Raw genomic sequence first — 16,946 nt, 5'->3', positions numbered from 1 at the left:
TGAGCCCCACAAAATGCTTAAGAATGCTCAGAAAGTAATATTAGCTTATTTCATCAAAATATTAGAGAATTGAGTAATTAGATAGAATAGCTTCTTCTCTGTTTGGAAATTTTGGAGAGACCTAAAATGATAAATTTCATGGTTGAGCACCATGTAACCATAGAGTTAGAGAAGTTAAATGTAAAAGATTACATTCTAGTATCTTACTCATGAAGAACTAATATAGGTAAAGGAGGAGTTGTTACATACGGGGTTTCATAAAGTCTCTCCGCAGTGCCGTAAAAGTATTATTGAGTGGTTTTCTGGGAATGGTCTCACCTGTAATTTCAGAAAGACACAAAATATTCAGTTTTCGATGTCTAGAGGTATGATACCAATGGTAAGTGTAACACATGGTGAGGAAATAGTAACTAGGGTTGAAATGTCAAAATTTTAGGTATAAATGTTAATCAGAATTTAAACTGGAAAAAACACATTTAGGAACTCCTAAAACAAGTTAGTTCAGTCACATTTGCACTTGTAATCTTGAGGAGAGACAAAGCAGTAATATGACTTATTTTGTATTTTTTTCTTGCAATAATGTCATATTGAATAATGTTCTGGGGTAACTCAACTTTAAGAAAGAAAGTCTTAATTGCTCGAAAATGTGGTGTAAGAGTAGTATGTGGTGCTCACCTACGATCATTTTATAGACATCTGTTTAAGGAGTTAGGCATTTTTATTACTGCTTCTTGATACATTTATTCTCTCATGACGTTTGTTGTATATAATCCACTGCAGGTCAAAAGGAACAGTAGTGTGTACAATTACAGCACCATAAGAAAAAAAGTCATGCATTATACCAGATTAAGGGTGTTGTTAGCACAAAAATAGGTGCACAGTGCTACCACCAAAATTCTGTCACATATCCAATGATATAAAATGTCTTATGATGGACAGCTAAGGTAGATTTGAAAACAAATTGGAAAAGTTTCACCTTGACAACTCCTATTCTATAGAAGAATTTCTGATGAACGTGAAAGTAACTAACTAATTTAATACCATAGTCACAGTTTCTAATTGTTTATAATGATGATGTGATCATATATGCATTCACACTTTTTCACCCTAAATCAAATTTATGATTTCCCTTAATACCGTCTTGTTTTGTTTTGTTGGTACATAATGTTTAGTTCTCTTTTTAATCATGGCACAAATATATAGACATCTAAGTTTATTCTACATAGTATTTATTCATTTTTTCTTTTTTATGTATAAAACATATCATTTCATTACCATTCATTGCACTTATCTTTAATCTACTATTGATTTCTGTTGACTGACTCTAAGTATTGAAAAACACTTTTTATGTTAAATAGCTCTGACTATTAGCTTCTGAGTACTGTATACCATTATTCCTCTATCCACTGAACTTACATTAACTTATTGTCACCCCTCATACCATAATGCTTTTTTAATCATTATTATGAGGGGCAGTCAAACGAAAATGAGACAGATGGAAAAAAGGGAGTAAACTGTCTATTATTTCAAAAGTAATTGACATAACTGCTAACTACAGAATCATGATTGAATCCAGGTGAGCACCTGTTTGTCCAAACAAATTCAAAGGCCATAAATGTCTTTCTTCAGGTATTCATAAATATGGAAATTGCATGGGGAAAGTTTGAGACCATATGGAGGTTGTCTAAGGGCTTCCAAGCTTAACTTCTGTACCTTTGTTATACAACCTTGGCATCATGTGGGTGGATGTTATTTTGCAACAATGGGGCCACACGTAATCGCTATGCAACAACAGGAAAGGAAAATTGTTACTAAGACAGTACAATCTCAAACCGATAATGAGTGCTTCCGATGAAACAGGCAAAAGATTTTACAACCAGGTACCAAAATCGATTAAGGTGATAAAGGAATCAAATTTATTTAAAAACTGGTTAAAGTGTATTGTACAGAGAAGCGTATATGCAGTGTGAGTGAGTATTAAATATCAAATTAAATATTAGGTCTTATATTGTAAGAGAATATATGTTAACAGCCACATATGTTCCTATAAAATGTAATCCTGTTTTGTTTACTGTACATTTATTTTATATGTAAAATTATATGATACATCTGATACTCTCAGCTTAAAATCATCAGCTCGAGTCCATGGGCAAAGAATAAAAAAATAGTTTATGGACACAACTTGTGCATGGTTTAGGAGCCCTTGAAAGTTATCTGAACCTTAAAGAACTAATTTATTGTGTTTGTCAATGGGGTTTGAATACACCCATTCAGAACAGATACTGGAATCTCAACTATGCCTGCTGACTTCTTGTTTTTTAATTTTTGCGTTGTTTTACTGACTTCAAATTGTGCTGTGGGAAACAACTTTATTGCACTTGCTATGCAGGTCATTGTGGGTACTGCTGTGTTTTTGGAAGATTTTGCTCCAGTTTCTTTGCAATACTATAGAAATAGTCATTCACAAAAACTGCCAATTCCCAAGGATTTCCAATTATCCTACCCTAATTGTTGATTTGTATATTATTAAACTGATGCCTACTTCTTCTTATATCTTATGACATTCCACACTACTTTGCTTTTATTTTGGCATTGAATGACCTTGTGGCAGGCAGTAACCTCCTATATGTTTCTTTATACCCATGATAGTAATCTAGGTACTGTAAATTGGAACAGAGACATTTAAATATCTGGGAGGACTTTCTAATACCCATATTTATCCATTTATTTTTCTTAGCTGTGTCTGTAGAAGCAGCTTATTTTGGAAATTTCTCCTCGAAAATTAATTTTAACACTATGCACAATCTAGTGAACTTACCATTTACATTGTTTTCCATGTAAACTTCACCCCAGTTTGATTTCCAAATGCTTTAGAAAAAGTATGTATCTTACATCCCAAGGAGATCCTTTTATAGGTTTGCAGTCTTGTGGGCTATACCACACCCATTTTTAGCCTTACTATCTGATAGAAATGATCAGAAAGCCCAAAGTCTCTGGTAAGTATTTTACAATTGCCTGTCAGTAACTAAGTACATGGTCTAAGACTGATGCTGAACTTTTTAATACTCTAGGAGCAGCGTTTATCATTTGTGCCATGCCAAAAGTGCTCAAAATGTGTAGAAAATTATTACTAATTTCACCCTGAACATGTGTTTTAATATTCGCATCTCCATACATTATTATGTTAGTTTTGGGGGCTGAGACTCTTTCCAGGACTTTGCTTGATTTGTAAATGAAAACGTTCGCATTACCACTAGTCACATGGCACACACTCAGAATAATGAACTTCTTATGGGTGTCTGGCTTTGTTAGTTCAATGGCTACCAATTAAAATGTTTATCAACACTAACTGTGATAGGCTCATACCTAGTAAGTACACATCCCTCCATCCCCTTTAATGTAGTTCTACAGTACCAACTAGCACATTCATATAATGATAACACTATATGCTGAAATTTGTTATCTCTCCACCAGTGCTCTGTAATGCATATCACTGCACTGTTCAATGACTGTACTTCAGCTTGAACCTGGCACACATTATTTTTAATGAATGGCACATTTTAACAAATAATAGATAATTCCATGCAAATTTCTGTGATGTTTGCACACTCTGATGTGGAACAAACTATCTTCTGGGCACATAAGGTAAGTTCTAACTTGGTTGAGATTCTTAGAAGGGAGGAGGGCCTGTTGTCAGGGTTTATTGTAAAAATGGCCTATTCCTTTTTATTCATGACAGCAGACGTTTGGCCACGTGTGGTTTCATACCCACCAGTTGCAATCTTACTAATTAATGCCAGCAATCCCCTTGTCCCAGTCCTATTGAGGTGCAAACTATGTCGAGTATAGCCCAACCTCCCGATAGGCCCCAATGCTACCAATGTAATGTACACCCCTCAGTACCCATCAGTGCCATATCTAGCTCCGCACCAACTCACTGAACAGCACTGCCAAGATGATGCTGATCATCCTGCTGGAATAGCCCAGCCATACTCACATTGATGTTACCAGCCAAGGAAGTTTTATCTTACTCCTGACACCTGTGTCATGCCCCCGTCCTTATCCAGTCTCTTCCCTGCCCCACTTACCATCATTACAGGATCCTCCTTTGTAAAATTCTCACATAAAGGTCCTAAACCTTATGTTGTAACCCCTGTCCCTATCCAGTCTGTTCCCTGGTCCACCCACTATCAGTACAGGACCTCCCTTTGTAAAATCCTTACATGAAGGTCCAAAATCCTCAGTCAACTGATCTAGCCCAACATTTGGCTTGAAAATGCTGGTGACCTGATAGCCTTCCCTAACTTCTCTTATTGTGGGCTTACACCTCTGCCATGACTGCTACCTAGTGGCAGTACTCTCTTTTGTGCTCTTCCTCCCTTCCCACTGGCAGAGTTTGCTGCACATTGCCTACTGCTACACTATTTTGAGGCTCCTTTCCTCTCAACTCTGACAGCTGGAACCTGTTGTTGGTAAATACAACTAAACTGTCAGATCGCATCCTCCCCATGCTAGCTTCCCCACCAACTGCCACCCCCCCCCCCTGCCCCCCCCCCTCCCCCCCTGTCAGCGAAACCACTTATTGCAGCTCCTACAATGCATCACACTACTTACTTTCCTGTGAGGATTTCCACAGTTTACGCCCAGGGTCAAACAAATATCTAAAGCAATGGAAAAAAAGAATCTTATATATGCAAAACTAAACAAATATTACAAGCTATATTATGTTTATTTCACTATAAAGAGAATGTAACCTTAGACAGTGTGTTGTGATTGTTACTAACAAATGTTTGACAGAAGGGCAAAACATGAGATATTTTGTTAAATATAATGCAGAGATGCCAGTTCTTCACCTGAGAGGTGAATGGGGTGGGAAGCGAAAGTGGGGGGAGGCGGGACACACTTGTCGCTATTCACAGCAAAAGGTTTGTATAAATATGACTGTGGATGTGTGCACGATTCATTATGAGTGTTTAGTTCAGTTTGTAAAAAAATGTAAGGCCTAAATAATGATTATCAGAAGCTCACTGTATAGACAAATCTTCAATGTGATAACCTCAAAATGAACTGCAAAAGGTACTAAAATATGAAAAAGACAAACGAGAACAAAAATACAATCAAAACTCAGAACTTATGTTTTGATGAGCACTATAATCATGCTTGTCACAAAGTTTACATGGACTTCATGCAGTTTACTACTTCTAGATTCAACTTACCAACAATTAAAGGGAACAGCCATGGGTACCAGGATGGCCCCCTCGTACGCCAACCTATTCATGGGTCGCTTAGAGGATGCCTTCTTGGTTACCCAAGCCTGCCAACCCAAAGTTTGGTACAGATTTATTGATGACATCTTCATGATCTGGACTCACAGTGAAGAAGAACTCCAGATTTTCCTCTCCAACCTCAACTCCTTTGGTTCCATCAGATTCACCTGGTCCTACTCCAAATCCCATGCCACTTTCCTTGATGTTGACCTCCACCTGTCCAATGGCCAGCTTCACACATCCGTCCACATGAAACCCACCAACAAGCAACAGTACCTCCATTATGACAGCTGCCACCCATTCCACATCAAACGGTCCCTTCCCTACAGCCTAGGTCTTCGTGGCAAACGAATCTGCTCCAGTCCGGAATCCCTGAATCATTACACCAACAACCCGACAACAGCTTTTGCATCCCGCAACTACCCTCCCGACCTGGTACAGAAGCAAATAACCAGAGCCACTTCGTCATCCTCTCAAACCCAGAACCTCCCACAGAAGAAACACAAAAGTGCCCCACTTGTGACAGGATACTTTCCGGGACTGGATCAGACTCTGAATGTGGCTCTCCAGCAGGGATACGACTTCCTCAAATCCTGCCCTGAAATGAGATCCATCCTTAATGAAATCCTCCCCACTCCACCAAGAGTGTCTTTCCGCCGTCCACCTAACCTTCTTAACCTCTTAGTTCATCCCTATGAAATCCCCAAACCACCTTCCCTACCCTCTGGCTCCTACCCTTGTAACCACCCCCGGTGTAAAACCTGTCCCATGCACCCTCCCACCACCACCTACTCCAGTCCTGTAACCCGGAAGGTGTACACGATCAAAGGCAGAGCCACGTGTGAAAGCACCCACGTGATTTACCAACTGACCTGCCTACACTGTGACGCATTCTATGTGGGAATGACCAGCAACAAACTGTCCATACGCATGAATGGACACAGGCAGACAGTGTTTGTTGGTAATGAGGATCACCCTGTGGCTAAACATGCCTTGGTGCACAGCCAGCACATCTTGGCACAGTGTTACACCATCCGGGTTATCTGGATACTTCCCACTAACACCAACCTATCCGAACTCCGGAGATGGGAACTTGCTCTTCAATATATCCTCTCTTCCCGTTATCCACCAGGCCTCAATCTCCACTAATTTCAAGTTGCCGCCACTCATACCTCACCTGTCATTCAACAACATCTTTGCCTCTCCACTTCCACCTCAACTGACATCTCTGCCCAAACTCTTTGCCGTTACAAATGTCTGCTTGTGTCTGTGTATGTGCGGATGGATATGAGGGTGTGTGCGAGTGTATACCTGTCCTTTTTTCCCCCTAAGGTAAGTCTTTCCGCTCCCGGGATTGGAATGACTCCTTACCCTCTCCCTTAAAACCCACATCCTTTCGTCTTTCCCTCTCCTTCCCAATTTCCTGATGAGGCAACAGTTTGTTGCGAAAGCTTGAATTTTGTGTGTATGTTTGTGTGTCTGTCGACCTGCCAGCACTTTCATTTGGTAAGTCACATCATCTTTGTTTATATATATATATATATATATATATATATATATATATATATATATATATATATATATATATATATATATATATATATATAAAAAAACTGGTAGCATATCTGAGCCCAGGGTAAAACAAAGATGACAACTCAGAGCAGAAGGATTCCAGCTGCTGATATGGAACTTGATCTGACACTAAATTTACCTCATTGGAATGGAGAAACTATAAGTGTCAAAAGCATCTAACCCTAACAGGTCTGCAGTATGGGAATGATCCACAACAAGGAAGGTGAGAGGGCAAACAACAGATTTTTAAGAAACAGGAACAGAGATTCATAATTAGTATTCTTGACAAATTTACGACAGCTCAACCCACGTAATTCTACAGCCCAGGCTTGGCAAGATTGGTTTGGGCATTTCTAATGATAGTAAAATTGTATACGCTTCATAATGACATGCATTCTGTCACAGTAATAGGTTGAGAGAAACTTGCACATTTCATCAAATGATTATCTGGCTGCTTCTTGCAAAGATGCAACTTGGGTCAACAACTGATAACTGCAGGGTGAAAGCCAGGAAATAAGAAAAAAACCTTACATAGTTTTGCATCGCCCAAGCAGAAAACCTGGAAATGTTGGCATTGCCATGACTATCAGGAGTCCCAGTCTTCAGCTGATTCATCATATGCCAGAAAGGTTGATGGCTGAACTGCAAACACATGGATGCCACCTAATTGAGAATGGTGGTGAGAGCGTGCTGTTGTTCTGTGAAAGCTTGCTGGTCGGCAGTGATACGTTGGAGTATTTCTTCCATCTATGTTTGTCCGGTGACTTAGCATTGATACTAACACATGGAGAAAATGCAACCCTCACTCGTTGCCAAGTTTGCTATAGCAAGAACAAACATGATTTATGGAACATAGCACTTTATAGACTACACATATGATACAATGAAGCATAAGTTGTGCATAACACTGAACACATTGAATGGGTCACAGTAATACAAGTTACAGAATAGGTTGAGCATTTGTTTACAATTGCTTAAATAATACTGTTTCTGTGGCAGCTGACTTGAGTGCACCAGAGGGCCAACCCAGGTGGCCTCTATAACCAGGCCTGTGAACTGTAAGAACGTTCAGTATCTGAAATTGCATATGTCATGTATGAAGGTACGTGAAGAAGGGTGGCATGAATGGTCACAGGTTTGTTTCATCCATGGGAGAATGTCACAGAGATACTGAAGGAACTGAACTGGAATACTCTTGAAGATAGACGTAAACTATCCTGAGATTGAGTCTATTGACAAAGTTTCAAGAACTAGCTATAAATAATGATTGTAGGACTGTGCTACAATCCCCTACATATTGCTCACAAAGGGATTGTGAGAACAAGATTACAGTAATTATTGCATGCAAAGAGGCATTCAAACAATCATTCTTCCTCAAGATAGTTATTCTTCCTTTTCTACATATGTGAATGGAACAAGAAGAAATGCTAATAACTGGTACTGTGGGACATGAACTCTGCCATGCACCTCATGGTGGCTTGCAGAGTATAGATGTAGATCTAAATGTAGATGTAGATGTTTACATGTATACGAGACATGTTAAATGACTGTGGTGCGCAGTTTGAAATAATCTGAATTTAAATTAGTTCCTCAAATTAACTCAAAGTAGTATTTTATTTTCTATAATAATATACAGAAGGGTATGGTTGAGAATTATGAATTATTTAGGAATAGAGGAGATGACTCTCCAAAAGGTAGAAGCACTGTGTCATCGATAGGTACACAATCAAACGTACACAGCTTGTCTAGCTTTTTCTACTGTAGGAAAAACATGCACAAAAACACACACACAATAATTTTTTATCTCCTAGACATTTCTGATCACTTACTACATTCAGGCAATTTTATGTAATAGTTTCACTGTTAGATAACTTACATCAGTTGTAATCTCAGTTTGTTGTGATCATGCAAAACCAGAGATGAAAACAGTAACTTTTTTGTGTTAGTGTTAAATTACTTGTGATATGAGGTCTGTTCAAAAATTTTTTAGAGCATTCATAATTTTGTGCCATTGGTGAGTTAAAGTGAAATGTGGTTCGCATCCCTCATATACCTGTGTTCAGTGTGTAACTACCGGAAGTTTCATTGTTGTATGTCTGTCAGTTATTGTTCAGTGCTGTATTGAGTATAACAATGTGTTTCACAGTTTGCAAATTTATGTTCAGTGCTGTACTGAGTAGAACATTGTGTTGCACAGTTTGCGAATTTTGAGACAGCAGAGTAACAGGAGCAACATGTCTGCATTAAATTTTGCTTGTAACTTGAGAAAACCTTTACAGAGACACACCAAGTGACAAAGGAAGCCTACAGTGATGAGTGCTTAAGCCATAATTGGTGTTACAAATGATTCACACAGTTTAAAAATGGCTGGACGGAAGTTAAAGATGACTCTCGTTCAGTATGCCCTTCGACGTCTACTGATGACTCTCATTTCAGGAATGTCAACAAAACTGTGCATGCCAATTGGAGACTGACTTTATGAGAGGTTGCAGAAGAATGTAACATTTCAGTTGGATAATGTCTGAAATAGTGACACAGCATCTTGGAATGCATCATGTTGCTATCGAGTTCGTCCCACGGCTCATGAGCCAAGACCAGAAAGATATTTTCCTTGAAATCTGTGAAGAGCTTTTGGATTGTACAAATGAGAACAAGATGTTCCTAGAGAATTGTTATAGGTGATGAGACGTGGGTCTACAGTTATGTTTTTGAGATCTAGATTCAACCCTCACATTGGATCGGGAAGGGTTCTCTAAGACCAAAAAAAGCCTGTCAGGTCAAATGTCAAAGCCTTGCTGATAGTTTTCTTTGATTCTAGGGGACTAGTTTGTCAAGAATTCATGCCATAGGGACAAATTGTTAATGGATGGGACTTGATGTGAAGCCTGTGAGAAAATGTGAGAGTGGCCTGAAATGTGGTGAGACAATTTATGGCTCTTGCATCACGATAATGCACCCACACATTCATTCCTGTTGGTGTGTGACTATTGCACAAAAAATGAAATCACTGGGCAGTCTCATCCCCTGTAATCTCCAGACCTGGCCCCTGTGGACATTTTTTTATTGACAGAATTGAAAACCCTGTTGAAAGGACGAAGATCTGCAACAATAGATGAGATAAAAGAAAATTCACAGACAGTACTTTCCACAATCCAGTAAGAGGTGTACAAAGACTGATTCTGGAAGTGGATATGGCATTGGGGAGTGGTGTATCAATTGTGGAGGAGAGTATTTTGAAGAAGACCATACACAATAAGAAAAAAACCTAAGCATAGAAAAATTTGTGGACAAAGTTCTGGAATTTTTTGAATAGACCTCTAACAGGGAAAAACTGATAAAAGATGCATAGGAACTGCATTTTTTGTGTACGGATGCAGGGGGAGTTGGACACTGTCTGTAAATATGTGGAACTCTAAATGTAAACGTAGACTTCCGTGGCTGTTGTCACAGTCAATAAAATTCTGTTGGTCAAGGTCAATAGGCTCTAGGCTGCTGTCATCGCATTAGGGCACCTGTGACAGATGCTTTGTGACCTCTGAAGCCTATAATGTCACCTGGGATCCCCTGCTGCCACTGAGCCTTCTGATTCACACATTCCAGCTGGTTGACTCTTACCTGAAGGTAACTGGTGAACAGTGGTGGGGCAGAAGTCTCTGGGAGGAAGGGGAAATTGGAAGTCAGCCACACAAGTGCCCCCTTGCTTATTAACAACAGATTTGGGGTATTGCCTACTGCTAAAAGTACATATGAGCCAGCACTGAACAGCTCACCTGTTGGGACTGTGGCTGATGTCCCTGAGAGGTCTGGACAAGAGCAGAAGGTGAGATTGCTTGTCACTGGGGGTTCCAATGTTAGACTGATGATGGAGTTCCTCAGAAAAATAGCAGGTAGGTCAGGAAAGAAGGCCAGTGTCAACTCCGTTGCTTGCTGGTGGGGGTGTCTTGTCTGAGATGTGGAGAAGGCTCTGCCAGGAGCAGCTGAGAGTACTTGGTATCCCCAGCTGCAGATAAATGGCTTACGATGGCCTGAATAACACCTACTGGTTCGATTGGGAGGCCATACTTTGTTCCTACAGGTAACTGAGTGCTTTGGATGAAGACAGCAAGCCTTGTCCATGGGATGGAAGCAGAACTGTTGTCTTGCAGCATCATTCCCAGAACTGATTGTGGTCCTCCGGTTTGGAGCTATGTGGATGGCTTAAACCAGAAGCTCACACAATTGGTAATGGTCTTGACCTACACTTTTGGGTGGATTGTTGTAGGACCCCTCTTAACAGGTCAGGCTTGCACTACATGCAAGAAGTGGATTTTAGGGTAGCTCATTAAATATGGCATGCATGTCTGAGTTTTTTTTAGGACAGAGAGATCACCCCCTTATACCCTATAAAATGTTTCCTGGTTCCAGACAGAGTAGGATTTGTGATAACGGTTTGGAGATGACAATGTTGGTATAGTATTAGTTAACTGCAGGAGTGTCTGTGGGAAGGTTCTGGAGTTAGTTTCACTTATGAATGGTCATAATACCCACATAGTATGAGGGCCAGAAAACTGGCTTGAACGATTTGTTAATAGAAATGAAATTTGAAACTCGGTTTGTAATGTATATTGCATATTTACAGCCATAAAAATACAATAATATCTAAATATTAGTGCAGATTCATAATGCAAAATAGTTTGAGTGAAGATAAGCATTAAAGATGGATAAAATGTGATCATCAGATGCTTTGAAGACCTCCTGCCTTAGCAGTGGTTGTGGCAGCACATTTGAGGTGAAACTTAAAGAAAATATTTTGTATAAATTTTCAGATCATTCTGTAGTACACGATGGGGTAAATAACAGTGGCCTGGAGAACAGAGTTCTAGGATACAAAGAAATGTGGCAGATGAAAGGAAATACAGTACTAACCTGACTATAGCAGATGTTTAAAGTGACCACCATTTATCTCTTAGTGCTTTTGGACCATGGTTAGCAAGTTGCTGAAGGCAAATCAAAGCTGGGTTGCTGGGTTGCTGGAATTACTACAATCTTATCTGAAATGTTCTGCTGCAGTTCTCGAAGACTATGAAGGTTGTTGCGATACACCTTAGACTTGAGGGATCCCCAAACAAAGTAATTGCACACTGACAGATCAGGTGACCTCTGCTAACAACTCTATATTGTGCAAATGTGCTCCAAGGTATGGCTGGCTGTGAGGGCAGTTGCTCCATCATGTTGGAAGTAACTGTAGGTCTTTTTTCCTCCATTAATGCTGCCACAAATGGTTTCGAAATGGTTCACTTTTATTTGCTTCAGTCTGATTAGGGGAAGTAGTAGGGACAGGAAATCAGGTGAAATTGTTTTACATACCTTACCAGAAAACTACCTTGAGCAGTTAATTAGAGAACTGCCTGGTCAAGATGAAATGTTGAACATGCTGCTGACAAACATACCTGAACCTTTTGACTCAGCTGTAGAACAAGCAATCAGTAATCATAAGGTCATTACAGCTTCACTATATATGGCTGAAAATAGGAATATAAAGAAAGGAGGGAAGATCTTTCTGCATAGTGAGAGCAACAAGAAGCATATTTCATATTACCTGAGCTGTTAAGATGAAAATTTCATCTCCAGCACTAAAAATGTTGAGTATCAGTGGATAAGTTCAAGAGCATTGTACAATGTGCTTTAGAAAGGTATGTGCCAAGTAAACTTACAAGGAGTGGAAGGTGCCTGTTGTGGTTTGACAGGCATTTGGGAAAAGCTGCTACAAAAGAAGAGAGAGCCTCACTGCAAAATCATTTCATTGCCATTGCCATTGAATCTTTGGCTAAGGCAAAGCCCCAAGCAAAAATTATAAAATATTAAAAAAAGTAAATAAATAAATTAAATGTAGCCAAGCCTCACAGGCAGCAAAAATGAAACAAAACCAAAACTGTTGTAAGAAGAGGTGTGCATAAAGTGTTCAACAAATTTGAAAGTAAAATTCTGTCTACCAGTTTGACAGAAAACACTAAGAAGTTTCAGTCTTATATTAAACTGATAAATGGACCAAACCTGATATCCCCAGCCATTCTGTGGCCATAATGGCATCAAGACAGAGGATGACACAGGTGAGATTTACTTGCTAAACATCCTTTTGAAAACACAGAGCAAGAGGAGGAGTTCCTGGCAAATTTCAAGTCTGTGCACTTTCATTTCAGGAGTCAGCATCCAGGGTACCCATCATGCACACATCTTCCAATAGCCAAGCAAAGCAATAATGTGACCCACATGTTCTTGTGAAATGCTGATTGTGCTTGCAATTTCTCTCTGAGTGATACGATGATTGTCCTGAATCAATTTGTCAACATTTTGCTTGTGAAACTTGGTGGTTGCTGTCACAGGATGTCCAAATCTTTTTTTGTCATGCAGGTCAGATGTTCACCCCTCAATATTCTTTAAACTTACTCACCCAACAATGCACAGTACTCACATCAGCACAATCACAATAAACTGCTTTCATTTTCTGATGAATCTCCTTTGGGGTTACACCTTCTGCTGTCAAGAATTCAATGACTGCATGTTGCTTAAATCACATTGGCCGACCGTCTGCGCAGGGTTCCATACTTTACACTGTATCAATACAACTGTTCAATGCTGAAGCTTCCCGCCAACTGGAGCTGTGGAGATGAGGCTATGGAACAAGCCAGTACCTGCCGCGTACCAATGCTACCGACTGTTGGAGAGTTACGAAGGTGGAGGCATTACTTTTCAGTCAACCCTCATAGAATATGCTTTAAGTACTTGGCCCTCCTCTAGCAGCAGTGTACCATATGTTTTGAAGAATGAAGTGTTCATGATGACTGGAAAAAAGCATGGTTAATACCATTTTCCAAGTAGGGTCATCGGACAGGTGCACTAAACTATAGGACTGTATCTCTGATGGCAGTCTGTTTTAGAATTTTCCAATATGTTTTATGCATATTCTTTGACTTTATGAAGGCTGTTAATACAGTCCCAAATGGCTGCCTAATAACAAAATATGACTGTACAGAATGTCATTGTGACCATGTGATTGGATTGAAGAGTTTATAGTAAACAACACACAGCATGTCATTTTCAAATGAGAGATGTCTTCAGGCATAAAAGTAACTTTGGGAATACCCCAGTGGAACGTCATAGGATCATTACTTTTCACAGAATATATAAACAACATAGTAAACAATGTTGGAAGTTCCATGAGGTTGTTCATGGATGAGACTGTTGTATACAGAGAAGTTGCCACACTAGAAAAGTAGTGAAATGCAGAAGACCACACTTGATGCAAGGAGTGTCAATGAACATTCAACATAAACAAATGTAATGTATTGTTTGTACATAGACAGGAAGACCCCTTTATTGTGTGATTACACAATTGGAGAACAATCACTGGAAGCAGTTACTTTCATAAAATATCTAGTAACATATGTGTGGAATGCGTTAGAGTGGAACAGTCACATAAAACTGGTTGCAAGGTAGGCAAGGCAGATGTCAAACTCCTGCTCTAACATTCTTATGCATGAATGTATTTTGGATTATTCTAGTTTCTTTGGCAGAACTTTAGGGTCAACAGTTTCAAAGACCTTGAATGAATCTAAATATAATTTTATGTTGTTATCATATTTCTAGTGACTGAAGTACCACTTCTGTTAACTTCACTATCACTAATTTTGGTTATTCTGTACACTGAATACTGGGAAGCCAGCTCTGCTTTGCTGAGGAGGTTGAATTTGTTTTGGTAATTCATTAGTCTGTCTTTCACAACTGATTCTACAATTTTTGAGAATTTTCAAAGCACAAATATAGCTCGGTAATTATCTATGTCCTCTGCTAAACTTTTTTGTAGAGGAGTTACGACATTTGCTTGTGGTGGTGGTAAGTTCCTATGGGACCAAACTGCTGAGGTCATCGGTCCCTACATTTGCTTGTCTTAAATACTCCAGGAAGTTGACTTGAAGGGATGCATTTATTATGTTAGGTAAGGTAGGTTGTAGGTGTCTGTGCATACATTCAGTACACAGAGTGACTATTATTTACAGCTGCTAATACTTTATTTTGTAATGTTTGTACTATTTTCCTGACATCAAGCTCTGTGCAGTAACAATATAATTTTGCTTGCTACCTAATTTCAGTGAATTTTTGTTTTAACTCTTCTGCAATACTAGAAAAATATTCTGTACAAAACTTTGGAGTTTCCGTGGATCATTTACTGACCTATTCCTGTACTTTGGCTGTAAGATATTACGCTTCTGTGTGTTTCCTCCCATTTTACAATCTTCCAGATAGGTTTGCTTTTTTTCCTTCAGAATTAAATATTATTTTATCATTACAACTGCTCAATATATCTGTTTTATAGGGAACTTACGTAATAAGGACATAGGAGGACTTTTGAATATCTGAATTTAAACTAAAGGTATCTGATGTTACAAATACAAGACAACTTCCAAGCTGAGAATGAAATTTATATAAACTGTTTTCTTTATAATACGCAATCTCTGCATAAAAGATTGATGAAATTAATGTACTACTAACTGAGGAGCTGAAGACTTGGGAAGTCTGAGTAACCTGCCCTTCCTTCCTTGTTAAATTTCCCCAAACTATCCTCTCTGTGGAAGGAACTGTTAGCTCCAAAGGCTAGGTAGTGTGTAATTTACTGATATGTCTGTTGGCACTACTAGTCATTTTAACACCTGAAGGTAAGTTTTGAACAGAAATTCTGTGTTGTAACTTAATAGCACTGTTTGATACAAATATGAGTAATTGATTAAACTGTAATAACATACACACTTTACGTAAGTACTTATAGTTCATTGGGCAGCTACATCAATGAAATATTTGTTATAACTCTAAACATAACATAAAACCAAGCTTATAAATTTAAATAAGGCATACAAAAGAATAAGAAATCAAGAGGATTTATTTCTTCATGTATCCTTTTATTCAGTGACTGAGCAGAATCAAAGGTACTACAAATATGGCCTCAAGTATTTTTGAGTTGCTTAAAATCTTTGGTTGCTTTTCTGGTTACAACAGTTTCAAGCCCATGTGAAATGTCCGTTCTCAAAGAATACCATTGTGTTTGTGAACATCACAATTCATTCGCAACTTTTACATCTGTACATTAGCTTAGTTTGAAAGAATGGAAGTGTTTCCCAAAGACTGGAAGTGTTCTCATCATGTAAATACAAAATGAGTGAAGTACTTACATTAAACATTGCTAAGGCAGGTTTACAAGGCTCCTTCATTCTGCTTTAATTGGCTTTGTTGAATAAGCTTTCAGTGTCTTTCTTGAAATGTTATTGAGATGTGGTAAGATTTTGTGTTTTATAAGATAATTATATTTTTGTTTCTCTCAGAAAATATAAGCAGAATGACAGGGGCAATGTCAGAGGTATTGAGTCAGTCACACTGCTCCTAACATTTATTATATTGTAGATAACTGCTCATTTTGTAAAAAAAGATGTAAATACATATTATATAAACCAATAAATAGATAAAGAAATCCTGATCTTGATTTAGATAAGTAGGCAGCCCAAGAAATAGCTAAGGTAATAAGTGTTATATTTTGATTATCAGTGGACACTTGTGTTTCCTTTGAACTCAAGAATAAACCTTGCATTTTTGTTTACAGTGGTTTTTGTTATTTACAGAGACACTTGGTTCCTTACCTTTGCCTGAAGTGTTTGGTCCAAAACATGCAGTTGTTGGCAGTACTGTAGCAATGTTTTGCAATGTTACAACATTGGCATCAGCTCAGCTTCTACAACTGAAATGGATAGTATTGAATGAGACTTACATTAAGGTAAGCCATTGTCTGGCACTGTAGTGTGTAAAGGACAGTGCCATAGACTAATCTTCAGGTGTGTAAAGTGATGTTCAAGTAGGATAAAAACCAGATATCTAAATTTATGGTTTCAGTGAATGATTTAGTTCATCTTCTTTATATAACTCCAAAACAGAGAGAAGAAAGAAAAGCTGCACTTGTGTGTAGACAGAAAATGGCTGTTTTACAGCTAACCAAAGGCTGTAAGGGATAGTATTTATCTTTTATTTTAGTTGCATAGTCCAGTGATCTATTAGAGTGTGCAGGTGTGTAAAAGTGTATGCAGA

General features: G+C 38.6%; 1 protein-coding gene across 3 annotated transcripts in view; it reads left to right on the top strand.

Annotated features, from left to right (window-relative positions):
* The window catches only part of LOC124622090 (mast/stem cell growth factor receptor kita-like), a 299,069-nt gene that overhangs the window by 91,003 nt on the left and 191,120 nt on the right, over nt 1-16,946 (top strand). For all 3 annotated transcript variants that reach the window (XM_047147668.1, XM_047147669.1, XM_047147667.1), the window contains exon 6: nt 16,487-16,638. In XM_047147668.1, coding sequence (XP_047003624.1) covers nt 16,487-16,638 — 152 coding nt within the window. The remainder of the gene's footprint in view (nt 1-16,486; nt 16,639-16,946) is intronic.

This window comes from Schistocerca americana, chromosome 7 (assembly GCF_021461395.2).
Source record: "Schistocerca americana isolate TAMUIC-IGC-003095 chromosome 7, iqSchAmer2.1, whole genome shotgun sequence".
NCBI classification, from domain to species: Eukaryota; Metazoa; Arthropoda; class Insecta; order Orthoptera; family Acrididae; genus Schistocerca; species Schistocerca americana.
Note: the sequence above shows the minus strand (reverse complement) of the source record. Positions and strands in the feature narration are given on the sequence as shown.